Source organism: Schistocerca piceifrons, chromosome X (assembly GCF_021461385.2).
Source record: "Schistocerca piceifrons isolate TAMUIC-IGC-003096 chromosome X, iqSchPice1.1, whole genome shotgun sequence".
NCBI classification, from domain to species: domain Eukaryota; kingdom Metazoa; phylum Arthropoda; class Insecta; order Orthoptera; family Acrididae; genus Schistocerca; species Schistocerca piceifrons.
In genome coordinates this window covers 877,339,795-877,360,012 of record NC_060149.1, presented here as the reverse complement: position 1 = coordinate 877,360,012, position 20,218 = coordinate 877,339,795, and the positions used below count along the sequence as shown (strand labels likewise).

Below are 20,218 nucleotides of genomic sequence, written 5' to 3'. Positions count from 1 at the left end.
GAATGGGCGTAGAACAGCTACTGGCAGATGGTTCAATGACACTGGAGCGTAGTAGTTCAGAAATCTGTTTTCTAAGGTCAGAGAGGTGCTCAGGACAAAGTCGACGTGGTTTACTGAAGATTGGGGGGCCTGGCTTGAGGTGAAGCTTGTGAACTGTGCTGTTGGTGACAACGGAAATGTTGCCAGCGGCACAGGAGGCGGTTTGTTTACGATGTGTGGTGGGCGGGGCAGGCGAGACATTGTCGTGGTGTTCGGCGCCACTCGATGGATCCAACGGGAGCCGAGGAGGCAAAGTGTCCCAGGAGTCACCGTGCCAAGATGGCCACCGGCCCGAAGCAGTGGCACCGTGATCGGGTGAGCTCGGTAGAGCTCGTGAAGCGTTAGTGAGTCCATTGTCCGAGGGCGCGGCCTGTGGCAGCACTGTCGCGGGTGAAGCACTAGGCGCGAGTGCACTGTTTGTATTTTCAGAGGCGGTTGCACAGCAGCGTGGAGAAGCCGAAGTTGCATAGTTTGAGGTGCTGTCTGAGAGGGGAGGGGTAGGAGCTGTCAGTTCGGGAGCATGTGATGCTCGTCGTGCATGCGCACTCATGTCCGGCCGAGTGTCAAATGCTGCTGTGTTAGAGGGGTGTGGTCCTGTGGAACTATCAGTACACGTTATGGTAGACTTGATAGCACAATTACGAGGGGTAGCGGGAGGTAAGCACACAGAGGCTCGAGTGCTGGGTTTGCAAGCAGATTCGGCGCACTTACTGACCTTGCTTTGTCCTTGCTGTTCCTTTGCTGCATCGGAGAGCTGGAGCTGAGTTTCGTGGATCCGGAGGGAGAGCTCGAAGTTTTCCTTGCATAGGCGAGTGACGTTTTCGAGCTCGACAAGGCATTTATACGTGGTTTCTAGTAACGTCGTCGACAGCGACGAGCATGTACAGATGAGATGAGCCCGGATCGATTTATCACGTGGGGGGAGGGGGGGGGGGGGAGGTTTGCTCGACAGAGCACAGGGGAAGTGATTCTTGGATGGGTGATGAAACACAGTGTTTCACACTAGGTCCAGTGAGAGTTTGTGGTGTTGCAAGAAGTCAATGCCTAGTATAGGTTCGTCAATTCCACACACTTTTAGTGTGTGGACTTTTTTAAAGTCCACTCGAGTTTGCAGTTTGCGGAGAGTGAGACGACGTGTGAAGTTGAACTCGAGCATTGTAGTTTAGTTGAATTCACGGCTTGCAGTGAAGTATGATGAGGGTGGATGTTCGACAATGCTAAGGACGTGGGCAGCAGTGAAACATCAGCGCCTGTGTCCACTAGGAAAAGGTATCCCGACGAAATGTCTTTAATGTAAAGTCGTCCACAATTATCTGCTCGTTCCCAGACGGAATGTAGCACTGGGGGGTGCCTGTCATGTTGTGTGGAGGAGGCGATTGGGAAGTAGCAGGGTGTTCTGCACTTCTGTGCCGCCTCATCAAACCATGTGTGGAAGTAACAGTACGGGTGGTGCGGTTGCATTTCCTGCGGAACGTTCTTTGCCAGTGGCGGTGGCCGAGGTTCGGTGGTCACAGCAGGCTCAGTTGCAGGAGGGGGCGGTAGCATCTTTACTGCTTTCTGGAGCGAGCGGAACGGTCGGCACAGTGCGGCCCCGGCCACGTCCGGCCACAGGATGATGAGCCTGAACCTGAGACTTGTCAGGTAGGCAGTGGCTGGCGAAATAGAGCAGCGATGCATCATGTAGCTTGTCAGCAACTGTCACTGTTTGCTCGACACGTTCAGGAGGCCTCTGAACCAGAGCAAAGCGGATGTGAGGAGATAGTTTATCTGACCAGATGGTGAGGAGAGCTGTATCAGAGAGTAGATCGGCGCTGGCTAGGGCGCGTAGCTGTCTCCAGAGTTGGGAAGGTTTGTCATTGCATAGTTGCTCGACATGGAGCACTTGCCATATTGCTGCCTCAGTTGAGCGTGCAAACCAACGTAGAACTGTCTCTTTGGCTAGAGTGTACCGGGTAGATGAGTCCGGGGTGTCAACCAGGTCAGCAATCAAGTCCTCCTGGTCGTGCAGGTGGGTGATGAGTTACAGAAACCTGGCTGACTCGTTGAGTTTGTAATGGTTGAACACTTCATCCACAATTTTGAACCAGATTGTTGCTCTGGCAGGATTAAACAGCGGCAGCATCGGTAAGCATTGTAGAATGTTCAGAAGAACAGGTTGAGTTGAATTTGTAAGGGCACTGCCTGAAACAAGCTGTTGTTGCTATAGTATTCCAGGAGAGTGTGCCTTCCAGGGATGTGGCGACGACAGCAAGTTGAGTGGCAGCATGAAGATGACGTGTTGTGGTAGAGCGCGATCCGTCATAACGTGGAAGGCCGACGTGGGTGAGACACCGTAATGTGTCGATTGTGGTTGCGGAAGCTCAACTCATTGCGGTTGTGATCAGATTGACATGTCGCGGAAGACCCACGTGGATGAGGCACCGGGATGTGCCGAGAACGGTAGCGGAAGCTCGACTGGTGCCGGCTGTCCAGAAGAACAGTGTGGAAAATGATGTCGAACGTCAGACGGAATGTGTGAATGTTCACTGTTCATAGTCACTCCACTCAAAACGGTGTGCGGATAAGGTGAATGTCGTGGCACAAAACACTGAGGCAGAGCAGTGGGTTGGAGATGGAGGTCAGGCACAGATAACAAGTTATTGTTCCTGTAGCAGGCCGAGGTATCGAAGCAGGAATGCAAGTGCTGATGCTTAACCGAGGCAGGTGTGGGCATAGTCAGATGCTGAGGAGGTTGACCTGTGAACAAAGCAGTTCCAGCCACATGGCAGGAATCCGCATGTTACTGCATGGTTTGCGGCATGGCAAATCATTGTTCTGACGGTGGTAGGTTGTCCAACGAAGCATTTGCAGAAATCAACATTGGTCCCGAACTGCATGGAGATCCGTAAGAGGTAACTGCACTGTCGATGAGGGAGGGCACATGTCGTGGGAACAAAGGTGTCAGATAGCCGAAGTCATGCACACTCCTAACCTCACTTATTGTTGCTGGCTCGAAAATGCCCAGCGAAACTGGCGTAATCGTCAAGTGAGAGGCATCGTGTTGCAGTCCTGGCGGATGTACATCACCCGCAACATGATGCATGTCGATCACAAAATCCAGCGTTAGGCGTTGGGATGAAGTCATTGTTCAAATGCTGTGTCGAAGCAATACACGTGAACATAACCAATGAGGAGGCCGCGGACACAGTAAAATGGCAAAAACAGAAGATGTTACAACTCGGGGTCACCAATGAAGGAGAAGCTCGGGTCAGTTACAACAAACAATACTCCCATTTTGCAATAGTTCATTTATTCACCTCTTTACAGAAGCAAGGCTTACACAGAACTGACATGGTGGCGCCTGTACAAAGATAATGTTTAGCTTAGTTCAAAGACGATACTGAGATTGATTCTGGTGTTGACCTCATCGGCGCCACAAATGCAATGCAAGAGAGGTGCCATGATGCTACACTGAGCTATGATGACAGATTACTCATTGTAATAGCATATTGTAGGCTTTTAACTGTTGTGAAGGTATTTTCATAAAAGAAAGGCAATTGGAATAACAAACTGAGTAAATCATAATTACATTAGTACTCTGTAATGAGTCACCCAAGATAATGAATCCCTTAATGCTCAGAAAATAGCCCTAAACAACCTCTGAAATTTTGTCAGTGGTGTATGAGTTCACCCTTTGTAGAAGAAATATGAGCCAGCTGTTTGTGAAGCACTTCCCTTATCTAATTTAAATGCTAAACTTCCAAAATAAAATGTTCTGTACAGGTTTTTTTATGAACCTAGGGAGATCCAGTCATTCATACGCCCACTTGTACACCAAGTTCTGTCCATCTCATTGTGAGGCAGAATCCTCATTGATACTCACCAAGTCAAAATATATACTGCCATACAGACATGTTAGGAGAATCATATTCTGTAGTGTACATTAGTAAGTATTATTATAAAATAATTGTCACTTATGTTGTTTCTAAATGGTACTTGCCATAGTCTGTAAACACATAATTCATAACAGACCTTCCAAGGTTTAGGGGGGGGGGGGGGGGGGGGGGAATCTGCTGCTTTTTCTAACTCCAGTTCACAGTTTGTAATGTTTCCTCTTTCGGTTGCGATCAAATACTTAACTAGAGTTATCTGCTTCATAGAGTTTATTTGTAACTGCCACTGTAGAAAAGAAATAAAATGAAGTCCTGGTATAACAAAGACTGACCAACTATTTAGTAATAACCACATTAATTCATGCCACATGTGATTTTGAGTTTCAGTGTTGTTTAATTTTTGTATTGAAGTCATTCAAGCAATAAAACAAACTGTGGCACAACTGAACAAAGTTGGCACAGTGTGTGCCTTTAAGAATCAGTTACATATTTACAAATTAAATTGGCACAGAGGACACCTTGAAACCTGAAACAAAACTTGGTGCACAATAGTGATTCCACATGGGTGTAATATACATATTGCTACACTGATGTGATTGTTAAAAATATAAAATTAAAGAAATACAATGAATTTTGACAGATATTAGGACAGTAAATGACACTGCATAAATTGTAAAATGAAATGACATTACATAGTGTATGAATTTCATTTCAGATCCATCTCATTCACAATGAAAATAGTCAGATATGTAAATACCATATTTTATAGACTATAAGATGCTATGGACTATAAGATGCACCTTAATTTTTAAGCAGTTTTTTAATGACATTTTTATCATTTTTGTCATTAGATTGCAAAGCCACACAAAAATTCTTAGTTTTAAAAATAGAATTGACTTTTAAAATCCCTGCAGATCATCATCTGAACTTTCTTCTCCTTCTTCTTCTTCTTCTTCTGCTTCTGATTCCTCTTCATTCATTAGATGGTCTTCACTGCCATCGAGAGTGTTACTTATGCCACACTTCTTGAAAGATTTAGCAATAATGTCTTCTATCACTCTAGTCCATGACTGTTTTATCCACTGACACACTTGTTTGATTATAGGTCATTTTAAAGCTGCCTTCAGAATGAATTCATGTTAGGTTTTATCCGCCATCCATTTGTTCCATTGCTCTCTCATATACACTTTAAATGGTTTGTTTACTGAGATATCAAGAAGTTTCAGTTGTGAAGTAAATCCTCCTGGAATAACAGCAAGCTCTGTGTTTCCCTGTCTCAGTTTCTCTTTCACAGAATTTTTCAAACGACTGCTATACTGATCTAGCACAAGAAGAAAACTCTTTCTCAATAAAGCACCTTTCCTTCTCTCCCACACTCCATTAATCCATAATTTCATAGCAGCCTTGTCCATCCATCCTTGTTGTTCATGTACATGACATTAAAAACAACACCTGAGGATATTTTAGAAGGTTTTGGCATTGTTTTGTGCTTAAAAATGATCACTGGATTAAGTTTAGTACCATCAATTCATCATCAAAGGACAACTTTGTAGTGCATTTTTCATGTCCACTTGTTTTTATAGTTACAGTTTTAGTATCTTTCATGGCAACAGTTCTGTTTCTTGGAACATCAAATGTCAGAGATGTTTTGTCCATATTTGCCTTAGTTCCATGCTGATTTTCTTTCGATGTTGAATAATAAAGTGATGCTAAGATAATTTTTTCTCTTCATACTCTTGTGGCATTTTCTAAGATATTTTGGTTTTGGTTCACGTGCTAAGTCCATGACACTTCATAAACCTGTACCACCAGCCAACTGCACTCTTAAAGTCTGGTTCCACTGTAACACTAGTTTATGAGCATGTATTTGAATCATTTTTGTATTAATTCCAATGCCATTTTGATGATGTCCTCGAATCCATTTCAATATATCATCTTATAGTTTTAGCCATTTTGCATTCAGTCCTCTATTTGTGTATTTAGTCTTCCTACATTTTTTTAGTTTTTCTTTACTAGCCTGCCAATTGCTAATGGTTTTTTTCTGTTGGTGGAGGGCCAGAATGCCACTCAGCTGCTCCGTTCCATGTTCTTCTGCATATGCCATCATATTCATTTTATAGCACACATCATACAAATACCTCTTTTTTTCCATAATGAAACTAGCTGCTAACAAAAATATTGTACTGTTACCAATAACACAAATCACTTTCAGTTCAAGTTCGCTGGCACTGTAGACAACGATGACACATCACAGATTAGACAGTGTTCTGAGTTTGTGATGACGGAGTGGAAGGGAAACAGTGCTTAGAGATAGGTTTCCCACAACATTGAATATATGGCCATTTTTAAGACTGGTTGGAATTTTAAATCAAACCCTTGACATTTCTATATCGATTTTGAGTATAAGAAATACTTGAATTTTGGAGGCAATTTTTCAAAGAAAAAAGTGTGTCTTATAGTCTGTAAAATACAGTATAGTAATACATATTACATTTTATGTGGATTAATCATAAAATATTGAATATAATTTATTCCTAGCATGTTTCCTAGCTTTAATAAAAATGAACTTCCTTTCAGTAATAATAGTCTTTTAAAAATAAGCCTGGCAGATAAAATACCGGTTTGAAGTTGCTTAGTAAGATTCATATTTTAATTTTATTCTGTTCTTTACTTTCAAATAACATCAGATTTAAAATATGTTTTAGAGACAATGACGTTAACTGCATTTTAGTGATTTTAAGAAAATTATTTGGTTTCAAACATTTCTACAAATTACAGTGTCTACTTGTGGCATAAGGAATACGTTGTTCAGGTTTATTTCATCATAACAGTTCCCGAAGTGTAGTATTATTTATATTGAACATATTTGACTATGCTCAGGAATGCTGTTCACATGTCATTAGCTTTTCTTTTAATTAATGTGAGAGAGAATCTGTTGGTAACACCCCATTAAGGAAGTGGAAAAGTCCTAGCTGTTACATTCCAGGTTGCTGTTCATCTACTCCAATATACTTGCCACTTATTCATAACAGTTAATGTATACTGTATGATAAAGATTTGTTTGTGATGAATATTATCACTACAGGTTTTCAAACAAATAATTCTAACATTTAGATAGCACAAGATGATATTACAATATTCTTTTCATTTACTGAATCAGTCTTGCACTCCGTAGCAAATTGTACTCTTCTATGAAATTTCTCTATGCATTAAAATAATGGGCCAGTTCTGCCTTTCTCCACTGTTTATATATCTTGCAATTTTCTGCTATATACTTTTCTCCTACTGGTGCTAGTCTAGCAAGATATGTAGGAGGACCACTCTGGAGTTTGAACAAGGAAAGTGAGCAACTCATAGATTGAAGCTTATGGTCAGGTTATGAACTGTACCTGGATGGCTCATTTGGTGCAATTTTTTTCTGTGAGGAGCAAAGGTCCATGTAAATACCAATCTCAAAAACAGGGTGGGTAGCTTAACACACTAATTTGTTCTCAAATTTCAGAAGGTACTCTTCACCTGCCTTATTTGTGTGGGTAATATGTTAAAAATTTTTGAACTATAATATAAACATTCCCTTTGGACCCTACATGGGTGTGCATATTCCAAATAAAAATTTATTTTGTTTCTTGGGTTATGGTCATGTACATCATGGAGCTCTTAAAACTGGTTTGCCAGGAGTAAATGAACTAGAATGTAAGCATGGGGCTCCCAAAAGCCCTGGAAGAGGTCTCCTCTATTTGTGTATTTAGTCTTCCTACATTTTTTTAGTTTTTCTTTACTAGCCTGCCAATTGCTAATGGTTTTTTTCTGTTGGTGGAGGGCCAGAATGCCACTCAGCTGCTCTGTTCCATGTTCTTCTGCATATGCCATCATATTCATTTTATAGCACACATCATACAAATACCTCTTTTTTTCCATAATGAAACTAGCTGCTAACAAAAATATTGTACTGTTACCAATAACACAAATCACTTTCAGTTCAAGTTCGCTGGCACTGTAGACAACGATGACACATCACAGATTAGACAGTGTTCTGAGTTTGTGATGACGGAGTGGAAGGGAAACAGTGCTTAGAGATAGGTTTCCCACAACATTGAATATATGGCCATTTTTAAGACTGGTTGGAATTTTAAATCAAACCCTTGACATTTCTATATCGATTTTGAGTATAAGAAATACTTGAATTTTGGAGGCAATTTTTCAAAGAAAAAAGTGTGTCTTATAGTCTGTAAAATACAGTATAGTAATACATATTACATTTTATGTGGATTAATCATAAAATATTGAATATAATTTATTCCTAGCATGTTTCCTAGCTTTAATAAAAATGAACTTCCTTTCAGTAATAATAGTCTTTTAAAAATAAGCCTGGCAGATAAAATACCGGTTTGAAGTTGCTTAGTAAGATTCATATTTTAATTTTATTCTGTTCTTTACTTTCAAATAACATCAGATTTAAAATATGTTTTAGAGACAATGACGTTAACTGCATTTTAGTGATTTTAAGAAAATTATTTGGTTTCAAACATTTCTACAAATTACAGTGTCTACTTGTGGCTTAAGGAATACGTTGTTCAGGTTTATTTCATCATAACAGTTCCCGAAGTGTAGTATTATTTATATTGAACATATTTGACTATGCTCAGGAATGCTGTTCACATGTCATTAGCTTTTCTTTTAATTAATGTGAGAGAGAATCTGTTGGTAACACCCCATTAAGGAAGTGGAAAAGTCCTAGCTGTTACATTCCAGGTTGCTGTTCATCTACTCCAATATACTTGCCACTTATTCATAACAGTTAATGTATACTATATGATAAAGATTTGTTTGTGATGAATATTATCACTACAGGTTTTCAAACAAATAATTCTAACATTTAGATAGCACAAGATGATATTACAATATTCTTTTCATTTACTGAATCAGTCTTGCACTCCGTAGCAAATTGTACTCTTCTATGAAATTTCTCTATGCATTAAAATAATGGGCCAGTTCTGCCTTTCTCCACTGTTTATATATCTTGCAATTTTCTGCTATATACTTTTCTCCTACTGGTGCTAGTCTAGCAAGATATGTAGGAGGACCACTCTGGAGTTTGAACAAGGAAAGTGAGCAACTCATAGATTGAAGCTTATGGTCAGGTTATGAACTGTACCTGGATGGCTCATTTGGTGCAATTTTTTTCTGTGAGGAGCAAAGGTCCATGTAAATACCAATCTCAAAAACAGGGTGGGTAGCTTAACACACTAATTTGTTCTCAAATTTCAGAAGGTACTCTTCACCTGCCTTATTTGTGTGGGTAATATGTTAAAAATTTTTGAACTATAATATAAACATTCCCTTTGGACCCTACATGGGTGTGCATATTCCAAATAAAAATTTATTTTGTTTCTTGGGTTATGGTCATGTACATCATGGAGCTCTTAAAATTGGTTTGCCAGGAGTAAATGAACTAGAATGTAAGCATGGGGCTCCCAAAAGCCCTGGAAGAGGTCTCTGCATTATGATGATCGATTTTACATTGCCCATTTTTCAAAAATAATTTTTTTGATGCACTTACCACATATATTTTGACATTACCTCTATATGTAAAATTAAAAATGAGGAGCAGTTGAAAAACTTTGCAAAAACAACATCAGCTACTTTTATTGTGACCCTTTTTGTGTTTGTAAGTCAAATTTTGCAGCTCTAGCTTCATTAGGTTCACTGTTAGGATGCATTGTATACAGCAGTGTAAGCAAAATGGTGAATATCAAGAGAATCAAGAACTGTGCTGTGACAGAATATCTTCATTTGAAGGGAATGCCCAAGGAAATTGCAAATGACATGTAGAATACACTGAACGACAGTGCTCCATCTAATGCAACAGTGAAGAACTGGGTGTCCATCTTCAAACATGGAAGAACAAATGTGGAAAATGCACCAAGGAGAGGAAGGCCTGGCATTGTTGCCACTGATGAAATAGTGACTGCAATTCACGATACAATTTTGCAGGATTGTTGAACAACATTGTAGCACATTGAAACTACATTTGTAATCTACCATGGGTGTGATCATGACATTGTTGTGGATATTTTGGGGATGCCAAAAGTTTCATCTCAGTGGGTCCCGAAAGACTTGAATGCAGATCAGAGACAGGTGCATGTGCAGTATTGTGAAGAAATTGTTCGCCAATTTGAAGCAGATGAAGACAGCTTTCTTGCAAGGTACGTGACAATGGACGAAATATGGTTTCACCACTTTGATCCTCAGACAAAACAACTGTCACAGCAATGGAAACATCCTTCATCCCCTACCCCAAAAAAGTCCAGCCACAAAAATCATCCGGTAAGGTGATGGCGTCAGTCTTCTGGGATGCAGAAGGGGTAATTACAGTGGACTACTTGCAAAAGGGCATAACTATCAATGCATCATATTATTGCACGCTCCTATGCTGTTTGAGAGAAGAGATAAAAAAAGGTACAGAAAATTGGCATGTGGAGTTCTTTTGCATCAGGACAATGCACCTGCACACAAAGTCCTCACAACACTGGAAACTCTGTGTGACTGTGGGTTTGAATTGTTATGTCATCTGCTTTATTCTCCAGATTTGGCTCCATCAGACTTTTTTCTTCTGCTAAACCTAAAAAAGGAGCTCAAAGGACGACAATTTGACAATGATGATGCAGTGACTGATGCTGTGAACGCTTGGTTGGACTCAAAATTGAAGACCTTTTATGTGAATGGTTTGCAGCATGGTCTGAGCATGCCCACAAGTGTATTAGAGTACATGGATGTTCTATTGGAAAACAAACTGGTATTATAAAATTCCTGTCATTCTTTATTTGTTAGGCTAGAAACATTTTGATCCTCCCTTGTTCAAAATACCCAGATGATTATGCAAATAGACAGCAGGGACTGGAATATACAAAATATGCTAGTCTTTTGTCAAGAGTTCAACACAGAACACAGACTTTTACATACAAATCAGATAGAATAAATTTTTTTGATAAGTTTAGTAATGTTTTAATTCAGTTCTAATTTATTATCCACAGGGGTATCAAAGTATTTAACATACTACACTGAGGCAACTGATACAGGCATGCGTATTCAAATACAGAGATATGTAAACAGGCAGAATACAGCAGGCACTGTGGTTGGCAATGCCTATATAAGACAACAAGTGTCTGGTGCACAGGAAGAGTGATTTGACTTTGTAGGCTTTCCTGGCATAATAAGTCTCGAAAGTCTCTTCGAGTTTGCCACCGGATCCTAAAATCAATTCGATTTGATATTTCGGCAATCCAACTGTTAGCCATCCTCAGGAGAAGGCTGCTTCTGCTGATGAGTCCTGCTGAGAACTGATGCCAGGCAGCAAATCAACATCCTCTATAGGCATCATATGAGGCTACAACAGCCGGAAAAACTGGCAGTAGCAGAACACTGCTTAAATGAGGGACACGGTATGAAATTTGATGAAACTGAGGTAGTTGTCAACACTTCCAGTTTTTGGAACAATGTCTACAAAGAGGCAATTGAAATTAGGTTGGTAGATAATTTAATTAATAGAGACAATGGGTTTCCTATCAGCAGGACATGGAACAGCATCAAAACAGAACATTCTTCGGTGTGCCTAGTCCAAGTGTTCAAAAATCATCCTCGAGTGTGATCTATCACTGCCGCCACCTGACCAGTCTTGGAGAGCAGCAAACATGGTGGGCACACATGCGCTGTGTACAGTACAGAGGCCTATATAGGACGTCGATTTGCAGCCTGGCGTCAGTTCTCAGTGGGTCTCATCAACAGAAGCAGCATTCTCCTGAGGATGTTAAACAGTTGGATTGCCGAAATATCAAATCAAATTGATTTTAGGATGCAGCAACAAACCCAAAGAGACTTTCAAGACTTATTACGCTGGGAAAGCCTACGAAGTCAAATCATTCTACTTGTGCACCATATGTGAATGGAACAGGAAAGAAACCCTAGTAACTGATGTAATGGGACATACCTTCTGCCATGTGCTTCACATTGGCTTGTGTAGTATAGATGCAGTTGTAGAACATCTAGTTTCCAAAAGACTGAAATATGTAGCAGATGTGCCCATTTATGAAATCTCCAATTACAAACTCATATCACCATTTCCATTTTTTCCTAAGGTCTTGAGACAGCATACAGTGTAATACACATCTGATTTTCTGTCAGTGTCTTGTCAGCAACTTCTCAGCTTGATTTCTGGAAAAGCTTCTCTACTAAGAAAACCAGTTTTTATCTCACAGAGCTGACAAACTTAAAATAAAGAAATGAAAAATCCTATCTGCATTTTCTGAGAACTTTCCCTACACCCAGACAATCGTATTAGTTAATCGATTCCAAATGGGACTCATTGATATGAGGTGTGTGACAAAAGTAATGAGACTGATTTTTTATAGTTCCTTTTGGCAGCTATACACAAGTGGCATCATTCTCCCCAGTCATGGTAGCATCACTGAAAGGCTAATTTCAATTGCGTCTTTATAGATATTGTTCCAAAAACTGGAAGTGTTGGCAATTACCACAGTTTCATCAAGCACTGGTAGGGTCTTTAACATGTTGGTGACATTCTTTTGAATGTTCTATTGTTCTTCAGAGAAACTGACATCTTTTAAAGGCATTTTTCAATTTTGAGAAAAGAAAAAAAGTCACAAGAATTCAGATTAGGTGAATGATTGTGGTGGAGGTGGTGGTGGTGGGGGAGGGGGGGAGGCTGTGGAACAACTGGAATGCCTTTTGAAGTCAAAACTTCCATGACGAAAGTGCCCCAGTGACATAGGGCACTATTTTGATGCAGCATTCACTTGCCTACAAGGTCCAGTCTCACTTGATTCACCCTTTTCCTGAGCCACTAAAGGACATCTTTGTAAAACACATGGTTGACGGTTCATCCTGGAGGAACACATTCTGTATGCACAGTACTCCTACTGTCAAAAGAACAAGTCAGCATTGTTTTGATCTTTGATTTATTAATTCAAGATTTTTTTGTTCAAGGAGACATCTCAGTGTGTTATTCCTCACTTCAAAAGAATCAGGAAACCCCAGTCAAATAAATCATTATAAAAAGTATTGTAAAACTTTGAGTAAGGTAATCAAACTTTCAAAAAGCATATATTTTAGATCCAAAATCAGCCAACCCAGTAATAAAATTAAAGCAATCTGGGATATAATAAGGAGCAAGACTGGTACGAACAGTGCCAGTAAACCAGTAGACATTGTACTAAACATTGATGACAATAATGTAAGCAACCAAGAGACTATTGCGAATGCATTCAATCACTACTTCATAAGTGCTGCAGAGCAAATAGGTTGCAATGGATCCTTAGAAAGTGCCATGGATCTACTGAAGCACAGTTTTCCCATTCCAGTGAGCGAGATAAGGACATCCCCCATAACCAGATATGAGATTAAAAAAACCATTGCCTCATTAAAATGTAAGGGATCATCTGGTGTAGATAATATCTCCAGTAAGCTGCTAAAAACATGCTCTGACCAATTAAGCAAAGTATTAGCCCATATATTTAATGCCTCTATGTACCAGGGTGTTTTCCCAGAGGGCATGAAACTTTCTATAGTGAAGCCTCTCCACAAAAAGGGAGGCACAACACAAGTCTCAAACTATTGTCCAATCTCCCTCCTGTCCACTTTCGCTAAAGTCCTTGAGGAACTACTGCACTCCAGAATTGTAAGGCACCTAGAAAACTTTGGCATCATAAGTGATAGACAGTTCGGTTTCCGAAAAAGTATGTCCACAAATGAGGCCATATTTTCTTTCACAAATGATATACTGGAATCCCTAAATAATAAAATTAAGGCAGTTGGAATATTTTGTGATCTGTCCAAAGCCTTCGACTGTGTGGACCACAAAATACTCCTCAACAAAGCACGCCACTATGGGATCACTGGGGCACTGGGAAGCTGGCTAAAATCCTACCTCCAAAACAGGAAGCAGAAGGTAATTCTCAATGGGAGCAATAAAGAGGGAGAGGTAGTAGAGTCAGACTGGAGCACTGTACTCCATGGAGTACCCCAGGGATCTGTCCTTGGTCCGTTGCTGTTTCTGATATACGTAAATGACCTACCTTTTTCATGCAATACATGCAAGTTCACCATGTTTTCTGACGACACCAGAATTTTGATTAGTAACAAATAGCTCACTGATATAGAGGTTGATGCCAACAAATTACTTACAGTACTATTAACCTGGTTCCAAGTGAACTCGCTCACAGTAAACCTGAGCAAAACAAATTATATCCATTTCAGTCTTGACCACAAACTCCCCCAGGAGATTACTGTTTTAAATAACAATAATCAAATAGAAAGCGTACACTGCACCAAATTCTTAGGCCTCCACATAAACAGTAGGCTCAACTGGGACCACCATGTCCTCGAGACTGAAAAAAGGCTGTCCTCAGCAATTTTTGCCATTAGGACAATCTCACAATTTGGAGACATAAATGTAACGAAGTCCACATACTTTGCATACTTCCACTCCATTATGGGTTATGGCATCATCTTCTGGGGCAATTCACCCTCATCTAAATAAATCTTCCTCATGCAGAAAAAAGTAGTCTGTATAATGTGCAGAGTACCCCTGAGAACCTCCTGCTATACGCTCTTTAAAAAACTTGGAATACTTTCCACAACCTGCCAGTATATTTTTTCCCTAATGAGTTTCTTGGTTGACAATCCTGCCCACTATGAAACCAATGAAAGCTTCCATTATCACAATACAAGAAAGAAGGCTGACCTCCACTTTGAACTAAAAAGTTTAACTTGGGTACAGAAAGGAGTGCATTACTCCAGTGTCAAAATATTTAACTTATTACCGAGCTATATAAAAAGTCTACGTAGTAACAGTGCATCATTCAAAAACAATCTAAAGACATATTTAATCGAGAAAACATTTTACTCACTTGATGAATACTTCAACAGAGAAAAGTAGTCTTTGTATGTATTTATATTTACTGTTGTTTGTTTATGTTCTTTTTGTTCCTATTTGTAACCATATACTTACTGTGACAAATAGGCTTTTGCAATGTGATAAACTATGCATAATGTATTATTCCTATGACTTTATTTTAGTTCATTATTATTTTTGCAAGTCTTATGTAATTTATGTCTAGTTCTGCTCTTGTAAACTAATTGATACCATGGTCTGTGTACATATATTACTCAAGTCTTTCTACATCCTAGCGTCATACGCAATACAGGATCTATGGAATTTGTAGATAAATAAAATAAATAAATTTGCTGCTTTGTCTCAGATGTGGTACTGAGTCAAATGCTTCTCCAAACTCAAGAAATACTGCATCTACCAGACTGTCTTGATCCAAAGCTTTCAGTATGTCATGTGAGAATAGTGCAAGTTGTGTTCCACATAATTGATGTTTTCAGAATCTATGCTGGTTGGCATGGAGAAGGTCATTCTGTTGAAGACATCTCATTATGGTTGAGCTCAGAATATATTCTAAGATTCTACAAAAAATCAGTATCAAGTATATTGGATGGTAGTTTCATGGAACACTTCTACTGCGTGGTGTGTGATTTGTGCTTTCATCCAGATACTGGGCAATTATTTTTTTCGTGGAATCTACAATAGATTATAGTTAAAAAAGAGGCTAACTCAGCCACAAATTCAGTGTAGAATCTGACAGGGATTCCATCAGACCCTGGAGCTTTGTTCAATTTTAGGGCTTTCAGCTGTTTCTCATAGCCACTTACACAAGTATTTATTTCACTTGACTTTTCAGTGATACAAGGATTAAACTGGAGTAATTCTCCTGGGTTTTCCTTTGTAAAGGAACACTTCAAAAATAAGTTAATCATTTCTGTATTTTATTTTATTGCCCTGAATTTCCATTTCTGTCTCATCTATAAGTGACTGGATGCTAACTTTGGTTCCACTAGCAGCCTATACATAGGAGTAGAATTTCTTTGCATTTTATGAAAGGTCATTTGTCGATTTTCTGTTACAATAGTCATTGAAGGCTTCCCACATTGCTCTCTTGGCAGCAAAACACATTTCAATCAGCATCTCTCTATCTATAGCCTATGCTTTGTTTTACACCTATTATGCAATTGTCTCTGATTCTTTAGAAGTTTCTTTACAGTGACTCTATACCATGGATGGTCCCTCCCAGTATGAACTGTTCTACTGGGTACATATCTATCCAGTGCATGGTCAACGATTCTTTTAAACTTGTTCCATAGTTCCTCTATGTCCTCCTTTTCTGTGCTAGAAGTTTCAAATTGCTCAATGAGATATGACACTAATGCTATTTTTAGCTAATTTACAGGACATATATATCTTCCTACTTATTTTAGTTGCCCTATGTACTCTGGTAATCATTGTGTCAACTATCTCATAATCACTGATACCATTTTCAATTCAGACATCCTCAAACAGGTCAGGATCTAATATATTTCCATTCTGAGTAGTGTTTTAAATTTTCTGCTTTTAGTAGTTTTTAGAGAAGACATTTAGTAATGTTTCACAAGATGTCTTGTTACGGCCACCACTAACAAAACTGTAATTTTCCCAATTGATTGTTAGATGATTAAAGTCTCCACTGATGATTCCAGTATGATTGGGGAAATTATGTACAAACAAAGTAAGGTTTTCTCAGTTAAAAATTTTTGTCCAACACTGATACTGAGTCTTCTCCAAACAATCTCACATGCATTTTCAATTTCTGTGTTTGTGGATTTGAGCTCCTTGTCTATTCCAACAAATACACCTCTTCCATTTCCCATTAACTTGTTCTTTCAACATACACTGTAATTTTTCCCCAAAACCACACTACTATCAGCTTCACTGCCCACCACACAGTTGGCTACCTGGGTAGCAGCCTCTGATGTGTAGTGCACACCTGACCTGCAGTTTTCAACCCTATGGTGCAAGTCCATGAAGTCAAAGTCTAATTTGTCACAAAACACTCAAAGTCTCTGGTTCAGCCCTTCCACTTGCCTCAGAACCAAGGGACCACTCTCACTTCTGTGGCAAATGCTGCAAATTGTGAGCTTTGTTGAAACTCTGTGTGCAAAGCTGGTATTCTCAACCTTGTCTGCCAGTCACTGGAATAATCAAAGTATGACCTCAGAGCCCAGATGACAGGCATCATTTATTCCAATGTGCACCACAATCTGCAGTTGGTTGCACTCTGTACCTTCAACAGCTGCTGGAATAGCCTCTTCAACATGTTGAATGAGGCCCTCAGATGAACTCACTGAATGCACCTAGTGTTCCTTCCTGTCCCTTTCTGGCATTTCCCTAAGGGATACCATTATTAGTCATATGTTTTAACTGTTGATGATTAATAAGCACTCGCTTTGTCTTATCACAGGACAAAGCAGACTGCCCAACAGGTGAAATGAGTGCCACTGCCTCAGTATCAGTTTCAGTGGAAGACAGCACCTTGCATCTGTTCATTAGACATGCACCCTGAGTCCTCCCTGCTCCCTGTCTATGCTGTACAGAGCAACCACTGACATGCCACTTGCAGGCAAGTGGACAGATAGTAACAGATCCTTTACTTCCTGCAGAGGAGACAGGATCCACAGGATAGGACAGTACTTGAGACGCCTTTGGTAAATCTGGTACATGACTCCTGAGAGCTCTCTCAGCACACCGGTTCACAACAGCTTCCAGTCATTTGACAGTAATCAAGGTGGTTTCCAGCTGCTTACGAATGTCAACTAACTCATCCAATGTTTGATGCACCTTGGGTTATTAGCTGATTGTGACAATAGCTCCAGATGAGTCCCATCATGTCAGCAAAGGCTTTTATTTCTTTTTTGGACACTTCAAATAAACCACACAAGTCACTGTTTCCAGTGATATAATGAAGTATGATGGTATGACATCAGCAGAAATAAGCAAAGACAAAAATCAACTCCAGCCACTGACAGTGGAAAAACAATCCAATGGAAAAGTAAGAGAATTCACATATCTGATTCCTGATGGAGAAAGGCCATGAGGCAGATCAAGATGAAGATGGAGATGTGGACTCTGAAGATTGGCATAAATGAGGACTGGTGCCAGAAACAATAGGACCAGTGGAGGAAGAAACTTGCAAGTCAGTTCAGTCCCCTGCATCTGACCATGATATTATGATGATATTATTTTTTTAAAATCACTTTGCTGTTTGTATCTTTGAAACTGATGTCTGCCCATGGTACCAACAGGACACCTTGTATCTTCCCACTACTGCTTTAACCTGCCTCAATGGAAAACTGTATTCAAAGTGCTATAAGCATATCTTTAAAAAGGTATAGCATTTTTCTCATCAACAGTGCCTGAAAACCACCTCTTTTATTAAATGAACCTAATTGAAAATGATGTTTTACTGTTCTTATTTCACCATTTTAATCATAGAAACAATTTATTATGGGTTTTATATCTAATACACATGTTTTAACACCATCATAAAAGAAAGTCAGTATTATGAGCCACTGAAATATTACCAATTGCACGTTTTAGGTATCTTTCATAACACTTCTCTAAAATAACTCCATAGTTTTATAACCGATCAATTTTCTTTTCATTCATATCCAAGAAGTGAAGAATTTTTCACAAATAAATAACTTAACAAGTTCAGTGCTTTTTTTCCTTACCATACTGAAATTTGCAAACCCTCAGCTAATTATTTCCTTCTTATAATATATTTCATATTCCTGAGAGCTTCTCTCTGTGTTTGCTTGCTGAAATATGTATATTTATTGCAAGGAAAATAAAAAAAAATGTCTATTGTTGTCTCTCAACTGTATCTCATTTCTTGATGCAATATCCCAACTACTGTATTGGCTTTTCAGCATCTGCAAACAGATGTGAATAAGCAATTAGGTGGCTATGTGTGTGATGCAGCACTTATGCTTCTTCAGGACAAATGGGAATTTATTGCAAGGAACATTCACTGTGAAATGAAGGTATGAAAGACTGAGTATCTATCACATTTCCGTAGTTTGAATAATAATTTAATTTGATCATGTTATTGTCTTCTGTAAAATATTACTGTGGCAGCTAAGAGTTTAAAGAGATGCTAATTTTTATTTATAAATGTGATTGAATGAAAAATCATTATAATATGTACCCTAAATTATTGCATTACAACTGAAATATTAAACATAGGTATCAAAAACCTACTATTTCACTTGCCAAAATAATCAACAAATAGCTTTTCCATGCCTTCTTAATAATTAAGTAAAAAGCTTTTAAAAATTGGAAACAAAATAGTTAATTAAATCAACACAAAATGAGACACATGGAATGAGGAGTATTTACAGAAGTGACCATTCAAAATAAACAACGAAACATCATTTTTCTAATCAAATATGTCCTCGTTACCAGTTAGGAGGAAAGAATACCACAACAAAACTGTGTTGTAAAGCAGCAGAGAGAACAAGTCACTACAAAAGAATTAATAAGAAAACAGGATAATGGTAAACAATATACCAACTGTTTTTAGTACCCAGAGAATAGCAAGACATGAGTTCCAGATGGTCAAAATCTCTTAAGGAAAGAATAAGCCCTTCTTCAGAGAACAATAGTGACAATTAAAGGCTCTCTAAAAATAGAACAGAAATGATAAGTGTAACATGGTTCAAAATAACATAAGAAAAGGGCAGAAGATAAGAACAGATGACTCTCATGAAAGCACACAAAGAAGGAAGCAAAAAAAATAATAATAATACAAGGGAAGAATCAAGATAATCTAGAATACTGAAAACATTAAATGAAGGGCTGCTATAAAGTCTGAGAATTATGGTGTAAGAATGCAGTGTAGTTTGAAGCTCATATGTTGCCAGTCTTACTTTGTTCATTAAGTTTTTGAGTGATTCAGTTTTTCTTTTGCTACATTACACTTTTCTTTTTAAATTTTGGGCATCAACTTTATATCCTGAAGACAATATTTTGCTACTGCTTCCACAACCTTTTGGATATATTGTAATGTACAGTCTACAAGTAGTACTATAGCATATCTTTATTCTCTTTATATTTGTTGTTAAGAATCAAACCAAGCATTTTCACAGATATTCTGAATACTTTCTTAATTGTATGAATGTCATATTAAAGAGGAAAAGAAATATTCATTTAAGACATCTGTTTGGGAAAATTTAATTGCTGAGAAGCATTTCGCATCCCAGTAACATCATCAAAGATAGGGATTAAGCACTCCTGCATAAGACAAGGGAATGAATAATATGTGGCTCTGTTGAAGGAACCATAGTTGCTTTTGCATGTAGTTATCTGAAAACCACAGAAAACATAAATGGGGTGATTTCTCAGAGATTATAAT

The 20,218-nt window shown here is 38.8% G+C and overlaps 1 protein-coding gene across 1 annotated transcript in view; it reads left to right on the top strand.

Annotated features, from left to right (window-relative positions):
- LOC124722752 (annexin A5-like) overlaps positions 1 to 20,218 on the top strand; it is a 280,617-nt gene that overhangs the window by 157,155 nt on the left and 103,244 nt on the right. The window contains exon 3 of the mRNA XM_047247892.1: positions 18,735 to 18,848. Within this exon, the coding sequence (XP_047103848.1) occupies positions 18,735 to 18,848 (114 nt within the window). The remainder of the gene's footprint in view (positions 1 to 18,734; positions 18,849 to 20,218) is intronic.